Source organism: Hylobates moloch, unplaced genomic scaffold, assembly GCF_009828535.3.
Source record: "Hylobates moloch isolate HMO894 unplaced genomic scaffold, HMol_V3 SCAFFOLD_13, whole genome shotgun sequence".
In the NCBI taxonomy this organism is placed as follows: Eukaryota; Metazoa; Chordata; class Mammalia; order Primates; family Hylobatidae; genus Hylobates; species Hylobates moloch.
The window spans coordinates 30,563,986-30,576,512 of NW_026652288.1; the positions used below are offsets into that span (position 1 = coordinate 30,563,986).

The following is a 12,527-nucleotide window of genomic DNA, read 5'->3' on the forward strand; positions in this document are numbered from 1 at the left end:
AAAAAAAAAAAAAAAAAAAAAAAAAAAAAAAAAAAAAAAAGAAAGCTACATAGACCTGGAACAGGTGCCAGAGAAGTAAGTGCTCAGAATAGACCTCTCTATTGCCTGCCAGTGATTCTGGGTTCAGCACTGGAGCTGATTGCCAAAGAGATCAACAGCTTGGCGCAAGAGAGGCAGAAAGCAGAAGCGACTTTCTGAGGTTCCACAGGCAGGGCAACCCCAGCCTCTTCTCTCCCTATTGCCCTTGATGTGTGAACCCAGCCTCTTCCTGAATCATAGTGCAAGGGAGCTCAGAGAGCTCTGCCGATGGGTCCTTCTCAGGAGACCCTGGGGGTAACCAAGAGAAGGTTTGCCTGACAGAAAGAATCTGTGCAGCTCCACTAAACTCTATGGGCCTTGGGCACGTCGCTCCCTCACCTAGCCTCGGTCTCCCCACTTGGAACACTAAGAAGGTTGGTCTCGCTCTTCTACGTGCTTTTCCACTGTAACATTCTGTATTTCTGGAACTGAGATGACAGGTTCTTATGTAGCCTCAATGATACCGTTAGACAATAAAATGGGAACCCACAGAATGTATTGTTCCTTTCAATTAAGTTTAGGTTTGTGCCAATATGCACAAAAAAGAAACTTGTCTTTGCATGGAAATCTCCTCCTCTCCCCTCCCTAGAGTATTTGATAGGTGTCATTCAATTATGATAGGGTCGAGTAGTCTCAACTATATTCTAAGGATGAGGTAGAGCATTCTTTTTTCTGGGAACTAAAACTATATGAGTCTCAGAAACACTGTGTAATATTTAATCTGTGCTTAGATTTCTCGGCATGGTTTTTTTCTTTTTTCATCCTTGAAGAAGAGATGCACTTCTCATTTAGCTAATTCAATTTTTTTCTGAAACAAATACAGATTTGGTGGTCTTAGGAAGTTGGGGCCTGCCATGTACCAGGTTAAAATGCAGGCTCTTGAGAGCCACTGTTTCAAACCAGTACTCCCCAGGCAGACCCTTGGCTCCAGACCTGCTCACTTCCCAAAGGCTTGAACCGCAGAAGGCTAGGTTTGGGGTCTTTTTCCTTTCTTGTTTTTAAGGCTCTTTGGAAGTTGAGGCCACATTTATATAATCCGTTTATTCTTAAAGGATTTCCCTGGGCCTATCTTCTTAGGCTTTTTCATTTAAATGGACAAAGAGAAACAGAAAATGGATGAGTGCTGGGCACCGTGGCTCACGACTGTAATCCCAGCACTTTGGGAGGGTGAGGCGGGTGGATCACAAGGTCAGGAGTTTGAGACCAGCCTGACCAACATGGTGAAACCCTAGAAATACAAAAACTAGCTGGGCGTGGTGGTGTGCACCTGTAATCCCAGCTACTCAGGAGGCTGAGGCTGGAGAATTGCTTGAACCCGGGAGGCGGAGGTTGCAGTGAGCCAAGATCATGCCATTGCACTCCAGCCTGGGTGACAGAGAGAGACTCCATCTTAAAAAAAAAAAAAAAAAGAAGAAAATGGATGAGGCAGAGGCCAAGACAGAGCAGCCACACAAAGAGAAAGTCAAAGACTGGCTGGACGACAGAAAAGGAGCCAGGGACAGCCAGTCAGCAGGGATGGACACTGAGGAAGAGAGTGGGAGGAATGAGATGGCCCAGATGCAGGGAGGACAAAGTCCACCAGGGGAAGGGATTCTCACGCCAGCCCAGCACTGACGGTGCCAGAATTGTGTCCAAATATTACCCTGTTTTCTTATCCCTCAAGATGTGAATTCTCAAGGCATGGCTGGAAAACAAGGAATGCAGATGCTGTGACTCTCAGATGGAGCTTTTTAAAGACCACCGCCCACTGCGCTGCCTCTAGCCACAACACAGTGGAGAAAGAAAGGACAGTGGAGCCAGCTGTTGGACCCCTAGCCTGGTTACCTGGGCATCCCAGTCTGTGTCTGGCCATTCTGGGTCTCTCAGGCCTGACCTGTGGAGGCTGCAGAGGCGAGTGGGCTGAGCCCTGGACTGGGAGCTCTGGTTGGGGGCGGTGGCGGGGGGTTGGAGACAGATCCAGTAGTACCAGTGGCCAAGCACGTTGACTAAGGGAGCCATTCCCTTTTCTGACCAGGTGCTCAGAGACACACAATGAAGGTCCCCAGGAAGGCCCAGGTCAACCTTCTTGTTCTGGAGCAAGCTGCCATCCAAGCAGATGGGGTCCCATCTCTGGGGTCAGGGTATGGACCAGTGGGAGGAGAAAAGTTTTTCAAAAACAAGAGCTTTCTATATTAAATATGTCAAAAGGCAACATGAAAAAGGAGCTTAGAATGTATATGTGCGTGTGTGTGTGTGTGTGTGTAAATGCAAATGTAAATGTGTCTAAGTGAGTGAGTGAAGCAGAGAAAGGCAGGCTGGGGAGGGTAGTGGTTAGACCTCTGAGGTTTCCCTTGTTCCTTCTGTCATTCTTTCCCTCTCCAGCCCTAAGAAACGGGGAGAGCCAGAGCTTCTGAAGGCAAGGGCTGAGGGCAAGAAGGAAAGACAGAGGAAAGACAGAGGATCAGAAATGGCCTAAAAACCAGCCTGTGCAGGGCCAACTGGGGAGATGGTAGGAAGGACAGGACTTGGGGCAGGGGGTACAAGCCTGGGAGCCTCTGCCTGAGAAGAGAGCTAGATGCAGTCCCAGGAGACCTCCACCCCTCTTGCTGTCTGGCCTGTGTTCCAGAACTGGCAGGGAGCTGTGGAGAATCCCTGCGCCCACCTAGGGAAGATGACCTGGCTGAGGAAGAAGATGGCTTGAGGACAAGTCTGAGGGGATGGCAGCACTGGCTCAGGACAGCCCCTGGGTTGACAGAACATGCTTGTGATGGTCTGCTGGCTGGAGTCCCAGGAGCCAGCCCCTGCAGAAAGCCTCTGCCTTCATCTGCCCCCCGGCCATGCCATCTGACTGTATCTTAAGTTCCTGCAAGAAAGCTAGAGCTTTCTGAGATGGGGCTTAATGGTATATGTAGTTCAGCTGGTTGGCAGCCACGTCTGGTTAAGGATTAGAGTGGGGAGAAGAGAGAATGTTTAGTGAGGAGAACGGAGGCAAAGGTTCCTGTCATCTCTCCATCACCTCTCTGGCTTCAGACCCTTGAGAACCAATGGTCTCTAGCGGGCCACTGGGTGCATCTCCCGAAGGCAGGTGTGTGGCTGTGATGGGAGACAGAGCCCCTCTGTGTCTCTGGTCTGCAGGCTGGGACAGGGTCTGGCTCAGTCCTCTGAGCTGCGTGGGAGGTGCTGGTCAGACCTGGTCCACAGGCATGGGAGGTGGACATGGCAGGGCTGACCAGTGGAGATCAGAGGGCAGAGTGCTGCCAGAGGGACCATTCTTTCAGAGGGAAAGGAAATAAACCTCCTGGCTACTCCCAATTTTAAAGATCCCTCGGGACTTACTTGGCCGAAGTGAGGATGTTAACCCCAGAGCCCTGGCTGTCCTCCAGCCCAAGTCCTTAGAGGCAGCTCATCGCCCCGGCCACTACGTGGGACATGATACATGACCCATCTCATGTTCAACTCACCAGAGAGGGCGGCAGTGGGCAAACCTCCACTTCATAACCCTACAACATGTCTTAACAATTTGGATCTCTTTATTCGCTAAATAGTCTGTCTCTGAGGCAACACGAGAGGTAGACAAGGTGACCTTTAGCTGCCTTTCAACATGAGTATCATGGATTACAAGAGGCTGGGAGACCCCTTGGGGGTCGCCTTGTTCACCTCTCCTTATTATTGAGACGAGGAAACGGGCTTAAGGCTTGGCTGAGCTTTCCTGGTTGTTTCCTGGGAGAATGAGCTCTGCAGATTGGTAAAAGCTTCTCACGCGCCACACAGCCTTCCCTTATACTGCAGAGTTTTTTATTCAACAGGGTTTGTGCAAAGCAAAAAGCATAGTGGAGAAGAGTGCCCTGAGAATTCAGGAATCAAGACAAAACAGACTGAGCCCATGAACACACGGTCCAAAGCTGTATTTCCAACTGGAGTTCAGTATGGGAAGCTCTGGTGCACTCAGTTCAACTGGTTCCTTTGTTTCGGCTTTCTCAGAGCCTGTTTTGTTTGTTTGTTTGTTTTGAGACGGAGTCTCACACTGTCACCCAGGCTGGAGTGCAGTGGCGTAACCTCGGCTCACTGCAACCTCCACCTCCCTGGTTCAAGCAATTCCCCTGCCTCAGCCTCCCAAGTAGCTGGGATTACAGGTGCATGCCACCACGCCCGGCTAATTTTTTTGTATTTTTAGTAGAGATGGGGTTTCACCATGTTAGCCAGGCTTGCCTCGAAATCCTGACCTCAGGCAATCCACCTCCTTGGCCTCCCAAAGTGCTGGGATTATAGGCGTGAACAGAGCCTTTTTAAGTAAAGATGGAATCATAACTCTCTGAGGAGGGAAGAGTAGGAGGCAACATTCATCCAAATATTTGATCATAAATGCTTTATATTAAGGAGCTCCCAGCAACAGCCCCCAAAATTAGTGCTCTATGTATACCATGCTTTAGGAAACACTTGTCCAAAAGATAGAGTCCCAAGGGTGGTAGAAAATCAACACCTCCTCTTGATTCTGCTCTGATCTTTTGCATGGCTGTGGACTTTCTTGCTGACTATCAGTGGCATGCTCCACCATGGACAGTTCTGAGAGAGTTAGGATGCCCTCAACCTGACTTCTTCCAAACACTGAGGAGAGATGGAATGGACCAGCCTATCCAAGGTCCCCTTTATGGTTTTCTCATGGGAGAAAGAGGTGACATCTAGGCATGAACATTAGTGCCGTACACAGTGTTCAGCAGCTATTAATGATAATTCAGTCTTTATTAAACCTTTCTTAGGTGCCATCTCAGGGTCTCTTAGCCTCAACCTGTCTCTAGGACTCTTGTTCCCTTTTTTACTCCAGCCAAGGAAGTGGCTCTTCTGACCACTTCTGGACTCAGATGAGGTGCCAAGCCTCTAGCAATTAGATCTAGTTTTCCCAGTGGCTGCCGTGGGGGTCAGAAGACACAAGCTGGAAGTGCAGGACAGTTAACTCCCCATAGGGCAAGCTTTGAACAATTAGAGAGGAGACAGAGTGAGCCAACATATAAATGTCCTCTCTACCCTTGCTCGGATGGACTCTTCCAAGGCACAATGCATCTGCAACACCAGTCCAGAGGGGCCCTGCTTTGGCCAAGTGGCTGGCCATGTCTCTTTGTGAAGAGAGGCCAGGTGGTGGCACATCATCCCTCACTGCTTCCCCTTTTTCTCCTCCCATTTCCCACTTCTCTGACTCTCACTCCCCTGGTGTCTTACCTTAAGTGCTAAGTAGCACTTCAGCTTTGCCTCAGGCTTTGTTTTACAGCGAACCCAGGCTAAAATAATGTCAACAATAATGACTAAAATATCTTCAGCACTTGCCATGTGCTCAAGTACTGCTAAGTGCTTTCCACATACGATCTCATTTGACCCTTTCACTGATCTTTTGGGGTAGATTACTGTTGCCACCATGTTTTAGCGATGAGGAAACTGGGACCCCCGAGAGGTTAAGGAGCGTGCCCCAAATCACACAGCTCACCATATGGAAGCATGAAGCACAATGCTTGATACGGAGTGAGCCTCAGGGCCAGTAGGTTGGTCTTTTTTTTCTTTTTTTGAGACAGGGTCTCGCTCTGTCACTCAGGCTGGAGTGCAGTGGCATGATCATAGCTCACTGAAGCCTCAACCTCCTGGGTTCAAGTGATCCTTTCACCTCAACCATGGACCCCTCCCTCTGCCTCCAATAGCTGGGACTATAGGTGTGCACCACCACATGTAGCTAATATTTTTTCCCAGACCCCCAATTTTTAATTTATTTTTGTAGAGACAGGGTTTCACCATGTTGCCCAGGCTGGTCTTGAACTCCTGGGATCAAGCAATCTGTCCACTTTGGCCTCCCAAAGTGTTGAGATTACAGGTGTGAGCCACAGTGCTTGGCCTAATGTGTGCATTTCTTCATAGCATCTTTTCTTCTAAGGTGTTCTTTCAAGAGGGTAACTGAATACAACCAAATAACTAGGGGACAAGACAGGGTACCTACCAGGCACAGCAGAACTCCAACTCTGTTATTTGCATCTGGTATAAACTTTAGCGGCAAGTCACTCACCAGGTCCTTCACTTTTTCCATCTACAAATTGGGATAATGAACTCATGCTACATATAACTTTTGCCTATTACACAGTTGGTAGATTATTACATTTCCATCAACCAATCTACTAATAAGTAAGCCTTTCTGCAACTGTCACTCCTCCAACCTTCAAAATCACAACAACAACAACAACAAAAACCCACAACACTTATGTCAAGGTTGGTACAAAGGTGAGACAATTCAAGAGGATAATCTGCTTGAAAGTCTAGTTAATGCCACTTGGGGGTAAACAAAGTTGTGTTTGTGACCCAGGACAAATGGGACAGTTAGTAGTTCATGACCCAACTGTAAGTATAGAGGGAAAATATCTGCACTTATTCTAATCTGGTTAACTTGGTCCAAGCTGAGCAGCTGGAACTGTCTCCCTGAGAACAGCATCACATCTCAAAGATTACATAACTTTAGCAGTTACAGAGACACACGTGTGTGACCATGACACCACTAGAGGCATATAGGAACCTCCTGAATCTCTGAAGTTGTAATGATCTGTCTTTTGTGATTAACCCAGAGTTGTCAACTTCATTCCTATAACAAATAAGCTAGATGATTAGAAAACAAAGGGCCCAGGTCCCATTCTTCCCTTTAGCAAATGTTTATTAAGCACCTACTATCTATCAGAAACTACACATCAGTGCACAAAGAAGACATGATTTCTGCCATCAGTGTGTCTCTTATGGTGAACACAGCCCTCAAGGTCACAACTTAGAATGATCAGAAATCAAAGGTGACAGAATGATTAAGAAATACTCTCTTTGCATGAACTATGCAAAGTTTGGATTAGATTCTCTTAGAAAATCAACTCCCACTTTGCCCTAGTTTTTCTTAAAGCATATCCTTGGACCACTTGCATCAAAAACACCCAGTTTCCAGAGCTACGGAATATGTACCTTGGGAGGTGGGAACTCAGAAGTGACATCATGAAGCTCTCTAGAAAATTGTCCATGCTCACTAATGTTTAGAGGACTGCCTTGGTCCACAGCTCTGAGAGATGACCACTCACACCTTACCTGTTTCCTAGACAGGTGCGTCTGATGGAGGAGGGGAGACGGGCAGATTCCACAGGCTCTCAGGTTAGAGAGTGGTGGAGGAGACTGGCAGAGGAGGAGAGCACGGCCGTCTTGGAGAAAGAGCAGTGCCGGTGTCTGCTTGCTCCTGCCCTCAGGCTTTTCCTTATATGAGTGTACCAGGTAAAGGCAGGCTCCACCTTCGTTAAACAGTGACTTCAGCACTGGGCAGTGGCCTGCCACCTCTTGGAGAGAGTGAGGACATTGACTGTAAACAGCAACAGCTTCCAGATCCTCCGCCCCAAGCCTATCTCTGCCTGATCCCACCTCACTTCCTGGGTCCCCTAAGCTGCCCATTTCTTGGCTCTTGCGGTTTTCATTGTTTCCAGATATTTCGTTTCTTTATCTTTATTCTGCTTCAGGGCATTGGTGTTTTGTTTTGGTTTGTTTTACAAAACCCCTCTGCTGAGAAAAGACTGGGGGAAGCAACCTTCCTTCGGGCCTCGTTCTCACACAGGGAAGTACAATTGCCATGTCTCCTGTGTCAAAAGTGGCCACTCCATATCAATCATATCACATCTCTTTCTACTAGAGATATCATCTTCTTTCTACAAATACATTGTAGAACACATTAACTCCTGGGCATGGCGAGACCCAGGGAAGGTCTCTGCATCATCCCTGCTTACTGGATGGGGCAGAAAGAGATGAGGCATGTAAAGTGCGTGATTCCTGTTCTCAAATCCAAGGGGCTGTTTGCTTTTCTGGCATCTTTAATTCCTTGATGTTCTTCGTCCCCATTCATAGGTGCTCTTTAGAAGCCAGTTCCAGAACCCTGATTGCATGGCACACCTTATGCCATAGGCACTAATGATAAAATAGGTAAAGCAGGGAAACAATGTGGAAATCACCAAAAACTGATATGACTGGTCCATTCCCAAATTCTGATGAGTAGAAAGGGATATTTGGCACATGGATGAAGAATCTGAGAAGCTAGAAAGTATGGATGTGAGTTTTAACCCCAGTTTTGCAACTTTTGGCTGTGTGACCTAGGCAAGTCCCTTCCCCTCCAAGGCTTAGTCTATTAATCCATGAGCTGAGGATTATGATGCTTGCCCTGTCTGCCTTGTGTTTGTTTAGTGGGATGCCTGCACCCCAGCGGACACCTGCTATTAGAACTTTCACTATAAATACAGTAAACAATACACACACACACTATTGAATAAGCATCATCAGTGAACAAATACGCAGATATTTGTGGTGCATGTTCAAAATGATTTTACTAATAGAGTATGCAATGAAAAATGTTGGAAAGCCATAGTTTCAGAAAAAAAATGGTGAGAAAATGCTTCAGAAAGCCCTACCCACAAGGATATATCACAAGACAGTGTCTCAAGAAAATTAATTGGGAGTTTTCTTGCTTATTGATGATGGTTTTGTCATCTCCCATCTCTAAAAATATATTTTTCCCCCTAAGAGTGGGAGCTGTTATCCCCAGAGCAGTCTTTGGGAGTATTGAGTTAAAAAGGGAAACAGCTCCCGATGGAGTGTTCTAGGTGCCAAGAAACAAGCCGCTCTGGGTGATAATTGTGCCGGAAGAATGGCTTAGGTGAGGGACCCTGTCAAGAACACCTGTTCACAAATCCCAGGGGCTGTTTTCTTTTCTGGCATCTTTGATTCTTTGGTGTTCTTCCTCCCATTTATGGGTGCTCTTTAGATGCCAACTCTCAGGGATTTGCGTTTTCCAGAGAATTCCAGCTGAGGGCTATAAACTGGGCAACACCTAACAGTAAGTTCTTAGCTGGACTTGCTCCAACTCTGAAGGCCATGTGGCATGCCCCTTAAATCCTTCCAATGCCTTTCTGGCATTCCCTGCTGAGCACTGCATAGCTGCCCTGAGATGCAGTCCTTTGCGGCATGCATGGGACCCACACAGCCCTCCTCTCCCTCTGAGTCTCGATCTCCTTCACTGTATGTGATGGCTTCTGTGTCGCGGAGCCCCACTGGGGCCTCCCCTGCCACTACCTGTGTCTACCAAATACACTGATCCTGCTATGCTATGGCTGTCCAAGCCTGGCCTGTGAGGGCTGTTCTTCCAGTGCCAACTGTGGGTGTAGGAAATGCTGTCATTGCCATTGTGCTGTGGCCATACCTGCACTTCCTCTGCCACGCTATGGCTGCCCCTGATGTGACTGGCTCCTGCACTCATGCCGCTGACATTTAGTGCTCCGCATCCTAAAGAAATGCAAAGAAATAGCTCTTTTTTTGCAATCACTTCGAGCCAGAAGAAAATTGGAGCCAGACTAGGCTCAGGGTCCCCATCCTCCCCTTATGAACCTAGGCTACAGTCCTCGAACCAATCTTGCCCACAGGGAGACCACCTTCTCTGAGAGAGACTTCTTTCTCCAGAGACTCCTTACTCAATCATGTCAACACACTCCTGAGTGCTCCCACTCACCAACCTCTAGCCATGCCTCAGAATACCCAGATCCTGAGAGACATAACTCTTCCTCTCTCCTTCCTTCCCCTTCTCCTTTCTGTCTTCTTCCCCCAACCCCACTGTTCTGTCTCCCTGTCTGCCTGTCCATCATTCCCTTACAAACTGTTTCTCGTGCCATGTTGCCAGGCACTGCACCAGGCTCAGGGAACACAGCAGCAGGTCCAGTGGACACACAAGCCCAGTGGACTTAGAATGTAGTGAGAGACACACATGAAACCAATAACCACAAAAGCAGCCAGATTATTTCTCTTGCAATCAGTGCTATGAAGGAGATTTGCAGCTTCTAGGAGACACCCAAACAGGAAAAAGTAGGCAGTGCCTCCACTGAGGAGTCATGAGACGCCCTCCTGGGGAGTGAAGGATGTGGGGAGCCAGCCAGGAGGAGGGGGTCGAGGGGGAGGCTGTGGTGAGAGTGGTAAGAATGTGCAAATCCTATGTACAGCTTGATACATTTTCACAAAGGAAACCCAAGTTACCAGCATCCAGATTAAGAAACACCATTACCAGAACCCAGAAGCTCCTTTGCACCCTTTCTCATACTGTCCTTTGGTTTACCCCTCAAGGTAAACTGTCCTGAGTCAGTTAATTTTGATAAGCCTTATCCTCTTTTCCTTTATAAGAAAACAAACCCTGTGTTGACTTAGGGAATTAAATCAAATGACCCTGTAAAATATGACAAAGGGGACTGTTTTGGCAGGGTAAACAGGTATACAGAGTGTTTGCCACATAGTTAAATGGATCATTTAGCAGATTTCATGTATTTGTACATTCCCCTGTGGGTGGAAATAGCAAGTCAACAAAGTGCGGTGATTTTTTATCAATGCCAAAAAGTATGAAGTGCCTGGAGGTCACCCAGCTCGAGTTTGCTGTGCCATGGCTGCCAGCTAGGCAGATTACGAACCACCAAGTCAAGCCCAGGCCTATTCCACCCCAGTTCCTTCTTGTGCCCTGGGGGACAGAACCCCAACAAAAGCCAGAGTTTCCATTCTTATGCATAGATGAGAATGCAGAGTGTGTGTGCATGGTGGGGCAGCAGGAGGCGTGGAGGCAAGAGGAACATAAGGAAGCCAGAGATGGTTTAAAAATCAGTGATGTTCGTTATTATAAAATACTCATCACAGGCTGGGTGCAGTAGCTCATGCCTGTAATCCCAGCAGTTTGAGAGGCTAAGGCGAGTGGATCACTTGAAGTCAGATGTTCAAGAGCAGCCTGGGCAACATGGTGAAACCCCATCTCTACTAAAAATACAAAATTAGCCAGGTGTGGTGGTGTATGCCTGTAATCCCAACTACTCAGTAGGCTGAGGCAGAAGAATAGCTTGAATCTGGGAGGCGGAAGTTGCAGTTAGCTGAGATCACACCACTGTACTCCAGCCTGGGTGACAGAGCAAGACTGTCTCAAAAAAATAAAATAAAATAAGACAAAACACCCATCACAGAAACTTTTGAAAAATTATATAAAAGTTAAAAAATAACAATCATAATCTTATACCCAGAGATAATGGCTATTTTTCGTCTTCCTTTTTCTAGACACAGCCACACATAATGCAGACATTTCAGTCACTGGCGCCCATAAATGCTTGCAAGAGATGTCGATTCAGTGCTCACGTTCCGAATGCACTGGCTTGGAGCCTTTTCCCTGCTGATGCAATGTCTACCCCTGGGAATTTCTGGGAAGCCCCAAGAGTGTCTGCTGGTTGTCCACAGAACACTTCTGCATTCCATTAGGCATTGTGGTCTCTGGGGGACACTACACCTTCTCTAAGGAAGCTCTGTCCTCCCTAGGGTTATGAACTCTTCATTGACCTGTCTCTATTGTCTCTAGCCCTAGTTCTTCCACTCCCAAATAGCTTCTTAGGGTCCTTCTCCCATGCAAATCACTTGAGCAAGTATATGCCCCCAAAGCAAGTGTTTAGAATACCAAGTCTCAGCTGGGAGTGGTGGGGAATGTCTGTTATCCCAGCTCCTTGAGTGGCTAAGGCAGGAGGATCATTTAAGCCCACAAGTTGGAAACCAGCCTGGGCAACATAGCAAGCCCTGTCTCAATAAAAATAAAAATTAAAAATTAAAGAAAATAAATTCAACCATAACTTAAAACAAAGAATATCAAGTCCTTAATCTAAACGTATTCTCAATAGGATCACCCTATTTCTCTCTTGTTCTTTCTCTCTCTCCTACATACATCCTTTCCTTTTCCCCCCACAAGATTGAGATTAAACTGTATACTGTTTTGCAGCCTACTTTTTTTCATTTTAAATAAGATCATGAATATTATGTCATTATACCCTCTTTAAAACTATGATTCTTAATGACTGTATACTATTCCAATGCTTGAATGTAATATTAACCAATACATAATAGAATAGAATAAATAGAATATTAGCCAATCCTGTGGTTTTGGACATTTAGATTATTTCTCACCTTTGACCATTATAAATCCTGGCATACAAATTGTTCCAAATGCTTCCAGTGAATTTCTTATGATAAATTCCTAAAAGTGAAATAAATAGGTCAAGAGCTGTGAGCACTATAAAGGATTTTGATTCCTATTATGAAATATTCTTCCAAAAGACTGCTCCAGTGTATAGCCCGGCCAGCAGCATATGTGGCCTTTTTTCCCATCTTTAGAGTATTTTTACGTTATAAAACGGTGTCACTTCCCTAGGGTGGGAGGATGGGGCACTGGCGGATAGAGAATGAACTCCAAAACCTCAGTGAAGGCTGTGAGTTCTCATGCCATGTAGCTATCATTTCTCCTTCTCCCTTATGCCATGTGCCCATGCCCCAGCCACCAGAGTACTTGATAATCCTGAGACATACTATACACTTCCATGTTTCTATGACTTCAAATGTGATACTTTTATATCTATAATTTCTTATCACCT

The 12,527-nt window shown here is 46.6% G+C and overlaps 1 protein-coding gene across 1 annotated transcript in view; it reads right to left on the bottom strand.

Annotated features, from left to right (window-relative positions):
- CAPN13 (calpain 13) overlaps positions 1-12,089 on the bottom strand; it is an 81,509-nt gene extending 69,420 nt beyond the window's left edge. The window contains exon 1 of the mRNA XM_058426855.1: positions 12,064-12,089. Coding sequence (XP_058282838.1) covers positions 12,064-12,088 — 25 coding nt within the window. The 5' untranslated portion in view covers position 12,089. The remainder of the gene's footprint in view (positions 1-12,063) is intronic.
- Positions 12,090-12,527: the final 438 nt, after the last annotated feature.